The 21,660-nt window shown below is 46.0% G+C and overlaps 1 protein-coding gene across 1 annotated transcript in view; it reads right to left on the reverse strand.

Annotated features, from left to right (window-relative positions):
* Positions 1–4,639: 4,639 nt before the first annotated feature.
* Positions 4,640–21,660, reverse strand: part of LOC146575185 (ubiquinol-cytochrome-c reductase complex assembly factor 1-like) — a 17,222-nt gene continuing 201 nt past the window's right edge. Inside the window, exons 1-9 of the mRNA XM_085275416.1 lie at positions 21,638–21,660; positions 19,402–19,506; positions 18,568–18,675; positions 17,021–17,093; positions 15,740–15,797; positions 15,097–15,205; positions 6,634–6,711; positions 6,267–6,380; positions 4,640–5,408 (exon numbers count right to left, since the gene is read on the reverse strand). The exon at positions 21,638–21,660 is cut by the window's right edge and continues 201 nt beyond it. Coding sequence (XP_085131542.1) covers positions 5,274–5,408; positions 6,267–6,380; positions 6,634–6,711; positions 15,097–15,205; positions 15,740–15,797; positions 17,021–17,093; positions 18,568–18,675; positions 19,402–19,506; positions 21,638–21,660 — 803 coding nt within the window. The 3' untranslated portion in view covers positions 4,640–5,273. The remainder of the gene's footprint in view (positions 5,409–6,266; positions 6,381–6,633; positions 6,712–15,096; positions 15,206–15,739; positions 15,798–17,020; positions 17,094–18,567; positions 18,676–19,401; positions 19,507–21,637) is intronic.

A 21,660-nucleotide genomic window follows, 5' to 3' on the forward strand; every position in this document is an offset into this window, starting at 1 on the left:
CTGCATACGTGATCGGGAAACAGCAACATGATGTCTTTGCTCCTGCTCTGTCGTCAAGTTTATTGAAAATGCAGAACACTAACAGCACACCCCGACCTGCAAAAGGACCACAGGCATAAAAACAGCACAAAGAGATGTTGAACTGCACAAAAAAAGATAGCAAGGGCTCACAAAGACATGCAGGACTCCTCGAAAGAAAACTAAAAGGATCAGAAAGATGAAGAATTATTAGAAAATGATCAAAAAGACACAAAAGTGCAACAAGCAGATCAAATCGGCCACAGGGAGGAATACAAGCAGTTCATTCTTGACTGAAATGACTCGTCCTCTTTCCTAAAGAGGACCACAAAGAAAAATAACACAAATAAAAAAGCAAAAAATAAAAAATAAACACTGCAAAACTTCCAAAACAACCCAAACAGGCATAAAACCACCAGGAGGAAATATGAAGCTGTCAGAGCGAGAATCAACACGTGAGCCACAAAACATGACAAAATGACCACAAAGAGGATAAAAACAACAAAGAGACAAATAAAACCGTTAAAGAGGAAAAACCCGCTTAGGGACCGTGAGGTCGTGTGCAGGAAAGACAGAGCCGAGGCCTCGTTGCCTCTCAGACCATCAGACTTGTGTGTGTTTGCTGTTCTCGTCTCTTTCTGGTCACTTCAGTGTGAAAGTTTCACAGGTTGGACGATGAAAACGAGGCGAGGGGATAAAAGAGCGTGAAAGAGCCGAGACGTCAGCTCGTGTGTTACTCAAAGTGAAAACAAAGACGCTTCTCTGTGACGTCTCGCCTTCTGAGGAGATGACTAAGTGACCGCTTCCTGTTTGCTGTGCCTCGTGGAGCTTTTAACGTCCCGATGAAGGTCAGAGGCGTCGCGTGCAGGCTGTAAAATCACCGAGGTGGAGACCAGCAGAGAGGGAGGATGACGTGAACGCGGCGAAAGCCAAACGTTTTCTTTTTTTGGGTCATTTTCACGTGCTGAGCTCCACACTGACTCCATCAGGCACAAAGGACACAGTGTTACACAGTCTGCACAAACTCCAGTTTACAGAGTCTCCGAGGACAACGGTCCTCGCTCTCAGCGCTGCGGGGAAAGATGAACAAAGGAATAAAAGCCTTTTGTCATCCATGAATATTTCCCAGCAACACGTGTGACAACTGATGAGACCTTTTAAACACTTATTTGTTTGTCAGGGTCCGTGTGCAAAAAATACCAATAATGAAACACACTTCTTACACACTGTGTAAGCCATGCTGGCTGAGAGGCACCAGCACAGTCCAGACTCCAGTTAGTGAAAGTGAAGCTGAGCAGTGTTGGCACACCTGTAATCAAAGCAGCCACGCCCCTAACATCAAGCCTCATTAAAATCCAAATGCCTGCACGGGACGAGCGGTTTCAGAGAATCCAAACAGGTGAGTTATAAAAACATTCTCCCCCTGAGCAGCTGTTATGAAGCAGGATGAAGTTGCATATTTTAACATGGCAATCTTTGATGACTGACTCGCTGCTGGAGCCTCCGGCGGACATTAGAGGAACTGCAGGTTTGGGTACTTTTCACTCAGATTCCTTCCTGGTCTCACATCTGGACCTGAACACTGGAGCAGATCTCCTCCTTTGCAGGACTTTTGAAGGAATCGTGAGAGTTTGACCATCCAGGCCGAGTCTGCATGTGTTTTGTGGACTCTTATGATGGAGAGTGGTTTGTGGTCAAGTGTGGCCAGGATGAGAGCAACACCTCCAAGCCTGAGTCCTGGTTTCTCTGCTGGAAAATGGTGCAAGGATCTAAGTTTAGAGAGTTCAAGTTTCTTGGGATCTTCACATCTTATTCCCAGGTGACGAGGCGGTGGAGTGTGAGGTGCACCGGCAGGTTGCTGCGGTGTCAGCAGTAAATACTCCCCTGCTGATTCAGCTGCATTGGCTCCCTGTCAAGTTCAGGGTCCAATTTAAGAGCATAATCATGACTTATAGGGCCCTGCACGGTGTAGCTCCAACTTACTTAAGTGATCTTCTTCTTTCTTATCACCCCAGCAGGTCCCTGAGGTCTTGTAACCAGGGCTTGCTTGTTGTCCAGCATACAAGGTTAAAAACAAAAGGTGACAGAGCGTTTGTATCAGCGGCTCCCAGACTCTGGAACTTGCTCCCTTTGAGTTTGAGATCTGTGGACTCACTCATGTCTTTTAAAAAGCAGTTAAAAACCTGTTTAAACTCACGTTTGGTTGATTTTGTTTTGTTTTAGATCTTAATGTCTGTTTTCTGCCTCTGTAAAGCACTTTGGGATTTTATCTTGAAAGGTGCTATATAAATAAAATTTTACTTACTTACTTAATTCAGGAGGACTTTTGATTTATGCTCCACCCTCACCTCCGCTCATGGGATATGGGTGATGATCGAAAGAGTAAGGTCCCAAACACAAATGAGTTTCCTCTGTAGAGTGGTTGGGATCAGCCTTGGAGACAGGCTGAGGCGCTCGGGCATCTGGAGGGAGCTTGGAATATAGTTACTGCTCTTCTGTGTCTACAGAAACCAACTGAGGGATCTGTGAGGATCTCTCCTGGGAGGTTTTACGCCACGGGGTCGACCCAGAACCAACTGGAGAGATTTGGTATCTCTGGCCTGGGAACGCCTCGGGACCCTCCAGGAGTAACAGGGAGAGGGTCTGCCTAACCTGCTGACACTGTGATGAGATCACAGGATGTTCTCTGCACTGAGATCATTTACTGGGTATAACGGTTTCATCGATCGCTGTATGTAAACGACTTTACTTCTTTATAAAGTTTCAAATGTTTTACGCTTCTTAGTGTTTTGGCCCAACATAAATAAATAAACATAAATGTGCTTCCAGGTCCAGCTGTGTTATTGTCTGTTTGATGTGCATGGAGAACACTTTGACTTGTGGCACAGTCTTCCTCTCAGTCGCTGCAGTGACGGAACAAAGACGGGAATGTGATTCAGGGTCAGCCGCTGGCTTCTGCACGATAAAACGTGGAGTGTGGCGCCCTCTGCAGGATGAATGAGAATCTGTGCAGAGAAAACTGGTTTTATATTAATGCAACAATTCAGAAACAAACTCTCAGACCCTGAAAACAGCGTCAGCGTTCATTTGAGCAGGTTTACGTCGATTTGACCCTTTCAACGCTGGCCGTTCAACACTATTACCCAAAGTGCAGTGATTCCAGGGTTTAAAGAAAAAAGACTCACATTTCAGCCAATTAGTTTGAAGAGAGCTTTGACACTGTAAACCTGTGCAGTGGTGGAAAAGCAGCAACGTCACTGAGGACATAAACAGTCATTTGTTTTGTTGCTCTCGTGGGCATCTCCTCTTAATTTTTAATGATCATCTCTGTCCTCACAGTATAATTCAATTCAATTTTATTTATATAGCGCAAAATCACAACAACAGTCATCTCAAGGCGCTTTATATTGTGCATTAGATCCTACCATAATACATACAGAGAAAATCCCAACAATCATATGACCCCCTATGGGCAGCACTTTGGCGACAGTGGGAAGGAAAAACTCCCTTTGAACAGGAAGAAACCTCCAGCAGAACCAGACTCAGGGAGGGGCGGGGCCATCTGCTGTGATTGGTTGGGAGAGAGAAGGAAGACAGGATAAAGACATGCTGTGGAAGAGAGCCAAGGCACAACCATCCCCAACTACAGGCATCACTGGGTACAGCCCGTCAGTAGGTATGTGGAAGTTGGCCAATGACAGGTTGTGTTTTGGGTGAAGGCATCCTTACAGGAGCCAAACATATTGAAACCTTGACCAGAACAAGACACCACTCATCCAGCATCCCACAGTCCAACTCAGCAGCGCACACAATCCTTTTACTCTGATGGATTTGGTATTTCCTGTGCGGCAGCGCCTCGTGATTTCTCTTGAGCTGAGCTCTGACGGTGAAGGTCAATCTTCTGTTTTTTTTCTCTCTTCCTTATAAACACGTTCATGTTTCAAAAGACAGACATCAGGAAAGAAAGAACACAAAGTATGAAAGGCACTCTCACTCTGTACAAGCACAGACACGCCCACGTGTGCCTTAGATTAGCTCATGATGTTATGCAGACCTGAACATGCGCAGGAGGACAATCTGACATCATCATTGAGCTCGAGCCTCGACCAGAGGGCGCTTATTGGTCCGTCACAGCTGAGTGACGTCTGTGTGAAGGAAGGAGACAAAACTTTTTAACATTTTTACTGGATTATTTCTGACCTCCAACCATTTAACTATGAGTATTGATTATGATTATTAATCTCTGGCTCTCTTCCACAGCACATGTCGTGCCAGATGGCCCCGCCCCTCCCCAAACCTGGTTCTGCTGGATCTTTCTTCCTGTTAAGTTTTTCCTTCCCACTGTTGCCAAAAATCTTGGTCATAGGGGGTCATTTTATTGAGGCAGCTGTTATTGTAATCCATATAAATGATGCCATACAAATAAAAGAAAATTCAAGTTTTTTTATATTTATAAGGTCAAAGATCTTTTTTCACCCTCCTTTAATTAAAATTCTTCTTCCTCTGCTGCAGCCATTTGTTGCCACGTTCACCTGGTATTAGCAGTAGATAAATAAACCACAAGTCAAGTTTGCATTTAACCTGAGAAAACTGAGCACAGAAAAGGAGTCAGGAGCAGACGCCGTTCAGAGAAACTTTATTTATTCACTTTTTAAAAACAAGAATGACGTCGTGTCTTTGAGGGTTCAGCTTCCTGTTGCGGTGTGAGAGCATTATGGACACCTCACTGACAATCTACAAGGATCGTTTTAACCTGACAGAGCAAAACTTTATTTAAACACAGTGAAGGAGCAGTAACAGAAGTCTCAGACGACACCTCTGCAGGAGAAGAGCAAGCTCGAAGGTACAAAATACTTTATAAATACAGCGTGGCGGTACTTATAAACCTGAGAAAATATAAATATGTGTGTTTTCACAGACAGGAAGCAGCAGACACTCTCAAACCCAACAGGACAAAGATGGAGGACGACGGCTGTACGTGCGACGCGGCCCACAATCCTCATCCCTGACCGTCTAATCTACATATATACACCGACCCTCTAGAATCAGACCTCTGGTGGACACATCATTGGGAGAATAAGTGCTCTGAACACAAGAGGAAAAAAGAAGAAAAAAAAAAAAAAGCTACAACAACAGACCTGATGTCAAATTAAAATCTCATAACAGAGGAGAGGAGGAGTTATGAGGAAAAGAAGGGGAGGAGAAAACATAACCCAGGAAAGGATGAAAGGAAACTGAAGTGCAACAAGTGTCTGTCACAGTCCGGCATCGTTGTACGTGGGTTTGACCACCTTCAGGATGCTCTGTGCGTTCTCCTCCACCAGGGGGCGCCACTTCACCTCTCCTGTGAGCAGCAGGTCGTCCCCGTCCAGCGCGTCGATGTACTGCATCTGCACACAGCAGCACGTCCACATTTACCCTCACAGCTGATGGATCAACATCGACTGTTTTCCTTTCTGCAAACGTTACTGCGTCATAAACTCTGTGAATAAATCTCACGGATTTCTAAGGAAACACATCAGGTACAATTTCCAGGTTCCATCAACATTTTGAACTACTCGCACGTCCATCAATCCTCTGCTGCTTCCCTGGAGTTGAGTCTTAGGGCTGCAGCCTAAGCAGAGAGGCCCAGACCTCCCTCACCCTTCCCCCCCTCCTCCAGTTCATCCGGGGAACACCGAGCTGTTCCCAGACCAGCTGAGAGAGTCTCATTTCTACCCCGGGAGCCTCCAGGTAGGACATCTTCACCCAGGAAGAGACATCCCGAGTCCTTCCTGAATGATGAGACTCCTCACCCGCTGTATAACGCTGAGCCTCACCACCTTTCCAAGAAAACTCAGTTTAACTGCTTATTACCGCGAACTCGTGTTTTGGGTCATTACCCAGAGCTCACGCCCATCGCTCAGGGTAATGACGTAGATGGACGGTAAATAATCAGCTTTGCTTCTTTAGCGCTGCTGAAGAACTATCCTAATAAGCCCCGAGCTCTCAGTGCAGACATGGAAAACCAACTAATTCTGTCGGACCGCGAGCAGCTCACTGTGGGAGAGCTCTCTGCATGGAGACGTGCACATAAACCAGTGTTAAACCCAATTTGCTCATCAGCAGAAGACTCTGGATTCCTGTGGTTAAGAAAACAGATGGAGTCAAGCCCGGAGAACGTGGGCCCGAAGCATGTGCCGAGGTCTTATCAGGACATCACAATTCAAACGCAACAAAGTGCACGTGTTAGAAAGACTAAAGCTCACCTGTTTGCGGACGTACTCCACCATGAGCTCGAGCTGTCCGGGGTCTTCACACTGACGGTTGAACAGGTTTCTCCACAGAGCCGCCGCCAGCACACAGTCATCGGACAGGATTCCCTGCAGGTACCAACACACGTGTTCACATGCATGAAGTTTCTTCTAACCTGATATCTGCAGTTGTTGTTTGCTGACATGTCCCAGCTGTGTGATCCAATCAGGATCCAGACTTTGGACCGGAGTTAAAATTGAGTGAGTCTGCAGTGCATCTAAGATGAACTCTCAAAGGTCATTCGAAACAGATTTCCAGTCGCCTTTGAGCAGAGTTTGAATGTCGGCCGTAAAACAGCAAGTTTAAAATTCTTTGTCTTACCTCGTCGTATCCAAATATCGCTGCATAGAAGGTTTCGGTCATCGCTTTCATCGCTTCCTTTCTGTGGATGGCATCAATCTGCATCATTAAACAGAGGAAGACAAATCAGAGTGAAGCACAGCAGAGATCGAGAATACAAGATTTGTACATTCGTGCCAGGCAGAAACGTCTGGGCTGGAAAAGTGAAGCCAAGGCTGAAGTGCAGAAACCTGCAGTTCCTCTAACGTCCAGCAGAGGCTCCAGCAGGGAGTCAGTGCCATAGACTCCCATGTTAAAACTTTACAGCAGAAATAAACATGTTTAGAGTCTGACACACAAACTGTTTGGTCTCTGTGGAGAATCCTTCCTTCATAGCTGCAGAGGGGGTTAAATTGCAATAAAGCTTAAAAGTTTGAATATTAGGGGGCGTGGCCTCTTTTTGACTGACAGGTGGATGGCGACACAGGCGGCTGTAGCTGCTAGCTGTCTGCTCTGTTTGTGCTGTCAGAGCCTTTTGGTGCATTTTTAATGACATTTTCTGACCAATAATATGGCTGCTGTCAGGTTAACTCTATGGGGACGCTGAATGTCCAGTCCCAGGTTTGTCCAAACACTTCCAATAATTTTGGAGATGTCAATATTGAAATAAAATTAAAAAAAGTTAAATAAAGTACAGGTTCATCATTTGATTGATCAAAGAAGTTTTGATTACCAAGTAAAAACTGCAAAACATTCTGATTCCCAATTCTTTTTCTATTCATATACACATGATACTTTTCACCATTTTTAATAGAAAAATAAATAAATAAATTTTAAAAATCCACACATTGACCAGTAAAATCAAAAAACGCTCCCTGTGCTGTTCATTTGTTCTACTGGACGACTGAAGCTCTCGGGCCGCAGGTGAATCACACGGATCATACTGTAGGGTCTGTGCGAAGGTTTGCACCAACACTGTCGTGCACACAGCAAAAATGGAAGGTTTTCTGACATTTACAGTGGGGCAAAAAAGTATTTAGTCAGCCACCGATTGTGCAAGTTCCCCCACCTAAAATGATGACAGAGGTCAGTAATTTGCACCAGAGGTACACTTCAACTGTGAGAGACAGAATGTGAAAGAAAAATCCATGAATCCACATGGTAGGATTTGTAAAGAATTTATTGGTAAATCAGGGTGGAAAATAAGTATTTGGTCACCTCAAACAAGGAAAATCTCTGGCTCTCACAGACCTGTAACGTCTTCTGTAAGACGCTTTTCTGTCCCCCACTCGTTACCTGTATGAATGGCACCTGTTTGAACTCATCATCTGTATAAAAGACACCTGTCCACAGCCTCAAACAGTCAGACTCCAAACTCCGCCATGGCCAAGACCAAAGAGCTTTCGAAGGACACCAGGAAAAGTATTGTAGACCTGCACCAGACTGGGAAGAGTGAATCTACAATAGGCAAGCAGCTTGGTGTGAAAAAATCAACTGTGGGAGCAATCATCAGAAAATGGAAGACATACAAGACCACTGATAATCTCCCTCGATCTGGGGCTCCACGCAAGATCTCATCCCGTGGGGTCAAAATGATCATGAGAACGGTGAGCAAAGATCCCAGAACCACACGGGGGGACCTGGTGAATGACCTGCAGAGAGCTGGGACCAAAGTAACAAAGGTCACCATCAGTAACACACTACAACGGCAGGGAATCAAATCCCGCAGTGCCAGACGTGTTCCGCTGCTGAAGCCAGTGCATGTCCAGGCCCGTCTGAAGTTTGCCAGAGAGCACATGGATGATACAGCAGAGGATTGGGAGAATGTCATGTGGTCAGATGAAACCAAAGTAGAACTTTTTGGTATAAACTCAACTCGTCATGTTTGGAGGAAGAAGAATACTGAGTTGCATCCCAAGAACACCATACCTACTGTGAAGCATGGGGGTGGAAACATCATGCTATGGGGCTGTTTTTCTGCCAAGGGGACAGGACGACTGATCCGTGTTAAGGACAGAATGAATGGGGCCATGTATCGTGAGATTTTGAGCCAAAACCTCCTTCCATCAGTGAGAACTTTGAAGATGAAACGAGGCTGGGTCTTCCAACATGACAATGATCCAAAACACACCGCCCGGGCAACAAAGGAGTGGCTCCGTAAGAAGCATTTGAAAGTCCTGGAGTGGCCTAGCCAGTCTCCAGACCTCAACCCCATAGAAAATCTGTGGCGGGAGTTGAAAGTCCGTGTTGCTCGGCGACAGCCCCAAAACATCACTGCTCTCGAGAAGATCTGCATGGAGGAATGGGCCAAAATACCAGCTACTGTGTGTGCAAACCTGGTAAAGACCTATAGTAAACGTTTGACCTCTGTTATTGCCAACAAAGGTTATGTTACAAAGTATTGAGTTGTATTTTTGTTATTGACCAAATACTTATTTTCCACCCTGATTTACCAATAAATTCTTTACAAATCCTACCATGTGGATTCATGGATTTTTTTTTTTCCACATTCTGTCTCTCACAGTTGAAGTGTACCTCTGGTGCAAATTACTGACCTCTGTCATCATTTTAGGTGGGGGAACTTGCACAATCGGTGGCTGACTAAATACTTTTTTGCCCCACTGTAAATGTGAGAAAACCTTCCTGCTGCCGCACAGCCGGGTTTGTCGCCACTGAATCCAAAGGTGAACATTTCCCAATGCTGCACAGGCTGGAGTGTAGAGTGTGCGGGCGCTGAGGAGGCGCAGCAGTGATTATGAACGTGGAGAAAATGAGCGATGTTTTTCCTGCGCTCTGCCTCAGCCACTATGAAACCTTAGAGCAGCTCCAATCACTGCTGCTGGCTGTGTAAATATAAGCTGCTCATGTAGAGCTTGATTAGGAAATTTGCGTTTTAGGGAATCAAGAAAAAAAAAAAGAAGAAAAAAAGATGATTATCCAAGGAAAAAAAAGACTTCACGATGTTCACGGCTGCATGTTTATCTAACTCGCTTCTTGCTTTCGTCTGTTCCTTTAAAGATATTCAATTTATTCATATTTATGACTCTACAGTCCGATAAACACTCTTGATCTGATACACGTACAGCTTTGGCCATCAAACAGTGCTGCAGCCGCATCGCTAGTGAACGGTGCTAACGTCATGCAGCTGTACTGGCTGTGAGGCTGGGAAACCTGCAGTCAGTCAACAGCAGGAGCTCAAACGCAACGTCCGGACTAAAAGAACGTTCGGGAATCTCATCAGATGGATTATTCAGCAAGCATCAAACAAATAATAAGACTTAATAAGAATGAAAATAAGTCAAATTTTTCTGCTAACTAATGCTTCAGATGGAAAAATGTATTTTGCTGTTGCATAAATGTGCAAACGAAGCTTTTGGACTGTTCGGATATCACTGAGGGTAACATCACAGTCAGCTGTGCACAGTGAGGCTTCCTCAGTATCTCTGACTGCTGTACTGAGGTTACTGCTGTTATCTGCTGTTTGTAACAGGCTCAGGTCGTGATAATGATTGAAATGTGACATCATGAACGGACGGTTCACTAAAAACTTTAACTTGCTAAATAAAAATGGTAAATGGCCTGTATTTTTATATAGCGCTTTACTCGTCCCTAAGGACCCCAAAGCGCTTTACACATCCAGCCATCCACCCATTTACACACACATTCACACACTGGTGATGGCAGCTACATCGTAGCCACAGCCACCCTGGCTGCCAGACACTGGCGCCACCGGGCCCTCTGACCACCACCAGTAGGCAACGGGTGAAGTGTCTCGCCCAAGGACACAACGACCGAGACTGTCGGGGCTCGAATTGGCAACCTTCCGATTACAAGACGAACTCCCAACTCTTGAGCCACGATCGCCCCACAAAACAGAGGAAACGTCCCCGAGCGCTTCCACAGATCTGCTGGCGAGCACTGAAACAAATCTTTGATTATCAAAACATCAGCAGATCGTTTTTCTGCCAGTAAACGTCTCGTTTCACCTTTCAGTCTGACTACAGGAGAGAAACCAGCTGAAAACAGCTGCTCTGCGTGTACAGCTGGGACATAAAGAAGCTGCAAACTTCCATGACTTAAGTTAATGACTTCAGCGTAAGGTTAAAGGTCACAAAACAAGTGAGCTCTGAACAAGAGAAATGTGAGGTCAGACTCGACCTCTGAACATCTTTACTATTGAACTTTAAAAGAAACCGGACTTTGTTGTAACTCTGTGCTGACACGCTTGACATACAGAACACGCAGGTTTACGTACACATGCTGACAAAAGGTCACGTATGCAGCTGTGAAAACACCTGCTGCGTACGAGACCGATGCATGCGTGCCCACGCTGCAGGAGTGACCTCACAAGCCAGACTGTAATTTCTCATCTCTGACCTCTTTCTGTCACACGAAGCAAAAGGAGCAAAACTAAAGAGCTCCTTAATATGAAGAGCGCTGAAAGCTGCTGCTTGGCTGCCGCTGAGCTCGCTTTACAGCCAAATCCAAGAGGCTGTGATGGGGTGTGGATTCACACCTTCACTACGAGTCAACTAAATCTCCAAAGACCAGTCCCTCCTGCTCCCACCTGAACGGCAACCCTCTGATTTTATGAGTGTTTACACCACACGCTTTCTGCTCCAACAAAGAAAGCTGCATCAGGCAGAAAATGTTTTCCTGCACTGGATGAAGCTCTGGCCCTTCTGCAGTTCTGTTTCTATTTGAAGGCACGAACCCAAAAGACTGTGACGCTCTCGCCTCTCCAGCGTTTTATCAGCTCTGTTCCTGTGCTGCACGTCTTTCAGCTCAGTGTTTAAAATACTGGCAGCAGCCTCCTGGTAGATACAGTAAAGATCTCAATCTCAAAATCCCACACCGCCTTGTACTCAAGTTATCGCATTCACAACCTTTTTCGTCAGGGCGTTAGCCATCAGCTAAAACTCTGTAACTGCAGCCCACGAGCTGACGGGGTCTTGGACTCCAAATATTTCACTGCCTCGGTGAAGAATCGGGACCAGCTGAGGGTTCAGTGTGGACATGGATCAGGTGTGGAAACCTGGAGCTGTGCATGGATCGTCTCGGACGTTCTATTGGACGAAGTTTGGTCGGCTTTTGACGTCGCATTCCTCCCACAGTGTCTCTGCTACTGAGAATCCTCAGCATGAACTTTGACTGAGAACAGCGTCGATCATCTAATTCAGCCAAAAACTCATAAATCCTCTTTTTCAGGTCTGACGTAGCGTTTGTGCGTATTGTGGTACGATGACGTTTTATGAAGGATGCTGAGACTGTGGACCGTTTTAACTCTCAGCAGCACCAAACTGTTTGATTTTGGAGAATTTTAAAGCACCTAAAAATATCAGGCTTAACAGTAAGTGGAGGGGTACAAACGTGCAATTCATAAACGAGGCTCAGAGGCAGGCGTGTCTCACTTTGGGACTACGACGTGAGGAAAGAACCGAGGATGCTCTGAGGAGTGAGAGCAGACTGCTCGAGCTGTGCTTTTACGCGTTTTGACCCTGTTTAATATCCTGCCGCCCTACATTTACATTCTTTGTCACAACTCTTTAATTCTTAAACGCAAACACCCGTAATTAAAGTGGGTTTTTCCCCTCTGTTAGCTTTGAGACTCGAATCCAGAATAATCTGCATTATAGAAGGACAAAGTGTTTCTGAAAGCTTCGTGTGCTCAGAGCCCAGATTTATGTCAATGAGCGACACTTCCTGGAGCTGCTCCACTGACAGAAAATAGAGGAACGACTCTGTGGACAAGGCGGCCGCAGCCAGGCTCGCTCTCCGGGGATTTGTTGGCACAATTATGCTGATGTAAAACTTTAAAATCAACAAAACCTGCATCCTTTGTAGCATGCAATGGCACGGATAAAACTGAACGCACTGTTGCATCAGCTCGAAGGGGAAATGTGGCTGAAATAATGAATATTTATGTAACAGAATGACATTTAGCTTGGAGACGTGTTTGTGTAGATTTGTGGCGATTTAATGTCACAGAAGCACTTCTGAGGAACCTGAGCTGCTGTGGAAAATACTGCTGCTGTCAAGTCTGTATTAATGCAGTAAAATAATCAGTCATCAGCGTGTGCTCGTTCTCAGCTCTTCAGTTCCAAACGTCTGCCCTGCTGAAGTTTTCATGTTTCATTCTGGAGCTAAAGCGATTAAGTTAATTACATTTAATAAAGAAAAACAATCAGAAAGCCAGTTCTCAAACTTTGCCCAGCGCCAGTTTCTAAATGATGAACATTTCCAGCTTTTGCTTTCTAAAACAGTAACTTAATACCTACGACTTTTGGACAGTTCGCTCCTGCGGCTCCCTGACCCGTGGCAGGAGGTGTAGGGGTCTGGTGCTGTGTGGATTGGGCCACAGTAAGGGGCGGACACCCCTGCGGGCCAATCCCTGGTTGCCAAAAGTGGCTCTTGGAACAGCACCCCTCTGGTGGGGAACAGCCTGAGAGTTCCCAGCTAGGGTTCAGACTCGGGCTTGCCTCAACAGTGTAGCATCTCGAACCCAGGGCTGGCCTCTGTTCCACTGTGGAGCTGGCCTCAGTGAAAGGTGGTGAGCAGGGGTGGGTCTACTTTTATCCCCCGAACTTGGCACCTGAACAGAAGGTTGCTTACCTGCGTCTGCAGGTTGAAATAAGTTGAGACTATGTGCCCAAAGACAGCTCAGAGTACCTTTAATACCTGGATGGGTGGAGTGCTCGAGGGTGCAGTGAAAGCTGGAGTGGCGTGACAGAAGGAAGGACTAACAGACCTGCAGTCGTTTGTCCATGATGAACACTTTAGCTTCACGCTGCTCCTTTAACTGGGAAGATGATCTATGAATGGTCCAGATGCACCGATGCAGTATTTGGATCACACATCCAGCAGCAGCAGCTTGTCAGTGTGTTTGCTCCATTCAGTCCATATTTAATAGATTTATTTATATGAGGTTATTTGACAAAGTCAGCTAATCAGTGCTACACAGTCGAGCCTCGTCCTCCCCGTGAGGACAACAGTTACTGCAGCTTACAGGATCTGCAGATAAATGCAGCTGGGATAAGCTGGACTGAGCATTCCCAGTGAGCTGGGGTTGTATCGGTGGTCCGGGGCATTTCCAGGAAAGCAAAGGAAACAAAAGAAATGCTGACTTTGAATCTTTGTGGTTTACTTTGTGGGCGGAAAACTTCCAAGTTTGCAAATCCCAAAATTACAGAAACCTTTTAATTTACCTCAGAGCGTGCGGTAGATCTGTGTGTGCTCTGATCATGTGACTTTTCTTTCAGAAAACAGGGTTTCCTGCATTTCTTTAAAGCTTTCAACAGAAAAAAGTCAAAAATATTTTAATTTAGTTTGAGTAAATAATCCCAATTATTCAAAGTTCACATTCTGAGCAGGAGACGACTGTTGTGTGTTTGTCTATTCTGTTACTTTGTTTTCTCATCTTTTCACTTTCATGCTTAAGTTGAAAACAGTCTGTAATCACCACATTTCCATGAACAGTTGGTTACTGACATTATGAAGCAGATGCAGCAGCTCAGTGGAGCTGACTCAGATCAGGGTTAGACTGCACAGCAACACGAGTCCTGTTTGTGGCGAAGGCAGTTCGTACGTGCTGATCGACATTCACAGCTGTGAAACACTGACCGTGTGCTGCAGGAGACTGAACCACTGCCAAAGCATTCCTGCTGGAACCTGAAGATCCAGATTCTGTTCCAGCAGGAGAGCTGGCCGATTCTGACAGCAGCGCAACCTCTGCTGCGGCCGTAACCACAAACCTATCAGCCAATCAGCCGAGTTGATGCAAAAGCTTCAACACGGGATTTTTGTCGCTGAGGGAGAATTAGAGTGAAAGCTTCTGTTACACACTAAAACTCTGGCAGGAATTAAACAGCTGGGAAAATATCTGAATTTGCAAACTCAGCTTCAGTAAATAACCCGAATGAATGAGTAACAGAAAACCTTTGTTACATGATCATTTTAGTTTTAAACCAAGAATAAATCAGGATTTCAGGCATCAAACATACAAAGTTCCAACAGGCTGAGATCTTTCTCCCAGCAGTGACGCTGAAAAGTGGAAATACAGTCGCATGATATTTACAGCCTGTGTATTATGCACGCTGTGCACCAGCCTGCGTGTGTGTGTGTATGTGTGTGTGTGTGTGTGTACCAGCCTGCGTGTGTGTGTGTGTGTGTGTGTGTGTACCAGCCTGCGTGTGTGTGTGTGTGTGTGTGTGTGTGTGTGTGTGTGTGTGTGTGTGTGTGTGTGTGTGCGCGCACTTCACGATATGACAGAGGGTCTGGTTGCAGCTGTTGCTGTGGTTACCGTGGCTGCTTTGTTGGTATTGCTTCTGTTGCTTTCGTTTAGTTGCAGAAGTTATGCAGACGTTGCTGCACACGTAGAGGTCGGTTGTCTCTACATGTGTTGGTGTCTTTGTGGAGACTTTAATACTCTCAGCTGAGACTGTTTCACCTGCTTTCATGCCTCTGAATTTAATTTTTTTTCCCTTCAAGATCAGAAACATAACGTACCCCCATGATTTTGCTCCTCTGCTCCACATCCTCCCACATGGAGTGCACGATGTAACGGCACATGTACTTCCCCTCTCTGCCCTCCTGACGCATCCGCACCAAACACATCCTGAGAGCACAAGAACACAACAAGGAGACTGAAACGAGCGCACAGCCTTAAATCGCTGTGACGAGTGAAGCCGTGTGCTCATCGTATGAAGAGCGTCACTGTCCCAGCCACAGCAGGAGCAACAGCGACATCATTACATCATTAAAAACTATCAGACGCTTCCATTTAGACCACATAAACACATCAATAATAATAATAATACAATTATATATTATATGCATTCTCTCACTGTGAACTGGATTCTTTGCATGCTACAGAGGACGTTTAATGTTACACAACATGTGAAGGAAGATAACTGTCAAAGCAAAAATACATCACATGACACACGACTGGGCTAATAAATGCACGGAAGAGCAGCAACCGCACAGACAGCGCGGTCGACACGGACCACGGCTCCCTTTGCTGCTTACGCCAATCAGCACACAGATTCCTCAGAGCAGCAAACAAACCATCTGATTGGCTGATTGGATAAATCCAGCTGTACAGGTGTACCTAATAAACTGGTAGCTGAGAGGATGCGTTTGTGCGACTCACCATACGTGCAGCTGTGCAACCAGGAACCAGGAGTTGAGAGTGTCAGGGAGGGTGCACTCTGAAACACACACATTAGGATTCATTAGGATTCTCTGCACGCCGCACCTGCGTCAGACTCTGCAACTACATCAGCATACAGTAGGGCTGTTTGACGTCACCACGTATATCGGACGACGATATGAAAACGTCTATCGTTTCATTTTGCACACCATCATTGTTTCGAGGTGTCGCAAAAACTGTTTGCGGGAACATTGTTCATGGTTTTGATGGTCACTGTAGCAGCTGTATTCATTGGTTAATGTTCTCTCTCTTATATAAACACACTGCGGACAGACAAGTGACTGTTTTTACACGTTGTCGTTAGCAACAACAAAAGTAAACCCAGCATGTGGCTCTGCCGTCCGCTTGTTTATTTCCCACATAAATCTTTCACAATAAAGCTGAAGATCTTTTTGAGATTTTCCAAAATAAATGACGACAAACAGAAGGACCAATCAAAACGAGGGGCTGACACTGTAGCGTGGACATGGTTTGGTTATGAGAAGTCTCACACCAACACCTCAGACTCAAACACGACAAACCTCTGCTGCCACCGACGCACGAGTCACGTGACAGAGTGTGGAGAGAGTTTACTGATGAGGAGCAACGAAGAGCCGCCAGGTGCTCCAAATAAACCTCAGACTCAAACGTTAGCACGGGCTTTTCCCCGCAGCACGTCGTGGGATAAATACTCACAAAGAAAAATGGCGGCCGTTACAACTTATGTCTACAAATGTATCGTTTCACGCATCGCGATTCACAGAATTTACAGAAAATGTAACATTTTTGTGATAAATATGGCTGTCGGGACGACAAATGAGATTTTGGTCATAAGATGTGCTTTTCTTTTTAAAACACTCATATCTGAGAGTTTAAGGGGAATAAGCGGCAGAGCTGAAGGTTTGAACGTCTCCAAAACACAAAGCGACACATTTACCGTCCACGCCTGAGCGGGAAGGTAACGATACCACAGAACGGAGGACAAATCCACAGCTCAGAGTTGAATCCTTCACAGCTGGGAGTCATATCAGCGTTCGTTTTAAGCTTCTCATTACGTGAGATTTATATCTGAGCTCTTCAGTTTGTTCTGCGTTTGTGTTTTTATGTTACTGAGAAAAGTTGTTCTTCAGGTTTTTTTGGGATAAATATCAGCAAACACAAGCCCGTCACCAATAAGCATGTCCGAGGCAAAGTGGGAACAACATGAACGGCGGCCCAGGGAGCCGAGCGTGGTAAACTCACTGTCGAAGAACTCGTCGTAGTTGATTCTCTCCACGCAGCACGTGTACATCCGCAGAGCAGCAATCTTGATTTTCTGTGGAAACAAAAACATCACGTCTGACGTCGTCACTCTGCAACCACAACATCGCACTCACAGCTACAGCTGACAGCTACGAGTTGCTCTCACCAAACATGAAAGGGGAGTCATGAGGCGAAGTATTTCAATCAGCTGATTCTCGTGATGTCACTGACATTCAGAAATGGAGGAGGGGCTTAGTGATGGCGTTTGAGGGCAGCTGAACATGGTGTAAGTGAAGGAAAACACCAACTTCAGAGCTCTGCTGCGTTGTGGCAAACATCACTCATAGGAAAGGCCTCGGCAGGCGACCCTCCTGCGATGGCGCAGAGACAACACGCCGGCTTCCTGTTGAAGCTGTCAGGGGGCCACGCTGCCCGAGTAACAGCCAATCAGCCTTTACACCCCAGCGGCCACAGTGCAGACACTCATTCCAGCCTTTCTTTACTCCTCCGCGTCCTGCTGGCTGTTGGGGCGAAGCGACTGGACTGTGTGGGAGTAATTACACTTCCTGCCTAGTGTAAATGCACCACTACACTTCCATTACCAACATTTGTCAATGGAAACCGGGGGGGGGGGGGGGGGGGGGGGGGGGTACAAAATGACATCAAACAGGCAAACTTATCCAAATGAGTTTGCCTGGTTCAGCAACTTTCAGCTGGAAGGGCGACTCGCCCGATGAGCTTCATTTAACAACAGCGAGCATTTCTGTGGGATTGTTCTGGGATTTAAGGCTGATCTGTGCGTCTCTGACGGCGGTTTTATCTGTAGAGTAAACACGCGCAGGAGCAGGACACGAGTTCGGAGGTGTGCCAGCGAGCCAAACGCTGCCGGTCCGGCGGGCGGCCCAGCTCTCTGCTCGCCTGACATTCCTCGGCACGCACGCAACCTTCCCGCCTTTAGCCAAAACCTCCCACATCACTGAAGCCTGCCACAGCTCCAACTGTTTATTCCTTTAGTGACCTGCGCATTCCTGGAAAACATACCGACTACAAGAGTGTGACGCCATGAATGAAAGCTACACACGCGTGCACACACACACCTCTGGTGAATATCACTCCCACTGCAGTGACGTTATTTGTATTTTTGGCCTTCTGCATCTTCCATAACAAATGTTTTATTACTCTGTTGTGTCCAAGTGCAGTTTGGTTTTATTCAACCACAGAGAGCAGGAGGGGAAACGCTGCCCTGACAGTACAGGTAGAAACGTCTGACCCGACACACCGGTTAGTTTTTGTTACCTGTCGACCAATCAGGGTGGCACACATTCATCAGAAGGTGCGTTTAAAGGACGTAAGCGTGTTGCTTTTGAATGAAAGGTTGTTTGAGTGCAGAACGCACACGTCAGCAGGTAACAGGCGGCCTGGGAGGCACATTAAACACATTTAACATGACACTAAGTGCTCGTGTTGATTTCACACATCAAATGAAGCCAAATCACCATCACCTGCTCGTTTTCAGCCCACGTCTCACCCGTCTCTTCTGCACTCACCCATTTATTGTATTTGAGCGGTCCCGTGAAGCCCATCGCCTCGATGAGCTTTGTGAAGGCGCCGACCTCCTCGTCCGTGTGCTGATGCGTCTCCTTCACGTTACGGAGCTGAAGGACAAAAAGAAAAAGCGGAGCGGTGAAAAAAACGACAGCGAAAACAGAAACTGCTCCTTCAGCAGGTGGGATGTCAAACGTGTGCTGCGTGACCCTGGTTTAATCAGCACGTGACGACGCACCTGTGCGGCGCGACCTTTACCGCTCACTAAATTAATACGCTGACCTACTCCGAGCTGCACGCCGTCTTCGTGCTTTGACAGTTTTATTACAGCCACCACGACCCCGCTAACCTTCATCAGGACGCGCAGATGTGCCGAAGTTTTCTCCCAGTTTTCAAGCTTCATTAAAAACAACAAAACCAGTTGAAGCCTCGAACACACGGAGCAGGCAGGAAGTGCTTTAAAGGCACGAATACGACACGACTGAACTCAGAATTCATTAAATTCATCCTGAAATCCAAGCAGGTGTGAAAAACTACAGGCTGAATAATCAACCCTTTAAAAGAGGAATTACAGTTTATTTGTTTTCATTTAAGCAGAAAATGAGGAGGTCCCGAGTGCAGAACAACTGGCTTCACAAAATGCCTCCGAGATGACGGAGATGGAATCGACCGAGTGAAAAGAAAAGTGTTATTTATCAGCAAAGAGTATATATGTTTGGCATATCGGTGGCCCCCCCCACTGGGACAAAAGAGCTGCTGCACAGCTGTTTTGAAGCAGTCCATCTGTGGGTTAAACAATGAGGGTTATTTGTTCATGTGCTTGCGTGAGATGTTACCTGTGTGGCGACATGCAGCGTCCGGCACGGCGTTACTAATGGAGAGGAGACGCCCGCCTGCTGACAGGCGGCCAGTGCTCTGAAACAGGCTTCCTGATCCAACCCCTGCAAGGAGAGAGAAGTTAAGTCAGGCTGAACACAAACGATCGACTGTTTTATTTGTTGACTTGTTTTTAAAGACGGCTCAAACACCTGCTCGTCTCCCACTAACAGCAGTGATCTTCACGTCACAGCTCAGTGTTGTTCTCAGGTTTAGCCAGTTTTCGTGACACTTTAGCATTTTTTGTTTGAACTGCACGAAACATCCTTCATTAACCCTCTGACTGCTGGACAGGCTTTCTCTGAGTCAACATTTATAAACTGTTAAGTCTCTGCACCACCCAACCTCACTGAGTAGAAAGACCTGCAACAATAATCTGATTAACTGATCTGATTAAGTTCATTCAGATTTGTAAAAACATGATGTAAATTTAAAACCTTTCAAAATGGACTAAAGCTCAAAGAGAATGAAGAGACCGCTGCTATGAGCTGATGGCCTAAACTCCCATATACTGTCTCAAAGAGACACTGAGGGAACAACAACAAATATTAAACCTCAACATCTGCATCAGCACAACTGCTGGCAAAGCTTTAGTTCAATTCTCAAAAAACATTTAGTACCTAAAGAACCTTTAGGTCATTATCTGGTTGTTGCTTTAAATGGTGGTTATTGAAACAGCTGCTGCACTGCACATGTGCAAAGAGCACAGCTTAAAGCCTCTGTCACAGACTGAATCAGCCAGGCCTGTGGCAGAAGACAAACACCTCGAGATTTCAAAGCGGTGCCAAAATAAAACTTCACCACACTCAGAAAGAAATGCACACAAGACTGAGAAAGTGGGCCACCTCCTCTGAGCCCAGAGTTCATTTAAGATGATCAGACATGAGGGGGGGTCACCTTTCCTGTGAGCTGAATAATCAATAACCTAAACGTGACCCTGCACAGCTCAAAAACCAGCTCCTGTGACGGACCGATGGACTGTTTGTCTGTGAAGGCACCATTTATGCTAAACAGTATTACAGACTTCAGAATAATATTTTCTGCGCTCCAGTCTTTTTCCAGGTAAAGCACCGCTTACTTCAGCAAGACGAAGCCCAAACATCCTGCATGTATTAAAAGAGCCCGCGTGCATTGGACACCCTGGACCCTCAGACTGATATTAAAATGTCCAACTTTACAGCAGGAAAAAAAACATGTTTACAGCTGGATACAAAAATCCTTTCCCTAATCCAATTTCATACTCGAGTTAGGCGACTTTGAGTAGTATCCCAGCTGTGGATGTGTGCTGCTTCAACTTTAAATGTTGCTGCTCGTGCTAGTCGGCACTAAAAGTAGTAGTCCGTTACCCTCACTTTATTATAGTGCGGCGGCACCTTGGTGCACAGGCCTGACACACAACAGCACCTCTCAGAGTCCACTGTGCTCAGCTGATTATTTTCTGACACTTGGATCAGCTGACTAGGTGACAAGTCCCTGAACTGAACTTCTGGACCATGTTTGTGTCCTTTTTATGCAGTTATCGGATAAATAATACGGCGGCTGTGCCACATTATTTGTCATATTTGTCTCTGGTCCAGTTTTTGACAGTAAACCATTGGACGGTCTATACTGGTCTATTTGTTGCACCTCAACCTTCGTTCACTTCTACCTCCTGTAAACATCATCATCGTCATCATCATGCCAACAGGATAACACAGAGGTTTTAACAACACAAACAGCTGACACGTCCATCATTTAAATACAGTCTATGGTTCAGTGACCCATTAAAACATTTGGACCAAAGCGAAGCTCGAACACGTGACTGATGACTCTGGTCTTCTACAGAGTAATTTCATTATCTCGGGTGACAAACACGTTATTATTCACATATGACAGAAGCCTCGGATTGAACGTGTGATGTAGAGTTTCTGTGCTCGGTGTAAAGAAAGCCTTTAAACTGGGAGCGCACTTTAGAGCTGTTACTGCGAGTCTTTGGTCGAGTTCGCCTCCATTAATCTGAGCCCTGAGATTAATCCTGCTAATGGAGCTCGCAGGCTGTCCGTGTGAGTCTGTGTGAAACTCAAACACACACGGAGACAGATGAGCGCTCACTCGGTCACCTGTCGCTGTGTGTTCACCCAGCTGTCACCTCGAACATCAGCCTCAACTTCTTCACCTGTTAGCCGGCTAAGCTAACGCCAGCGGGGCGTTTCTTACCTTGCCCCCGGCGGAGGCGGCCC

Source organism: Mchenga conophoros, linkage group LG5 (assembly GCF_057382185.1).
Source record: "Mchenga conophoros isolate Kocher_MC1m ecotype Shallow Benthic linkage group LG5, M_conophoros_male_GT1.1, whole genome shotgun sequence".
Taxonomy (NCBI): Eukaryota; Metazoa; Chordata; class Actinopteri; order Cichliformes; family Cichlidae; genus Mchenga; species Mchenga conophoros.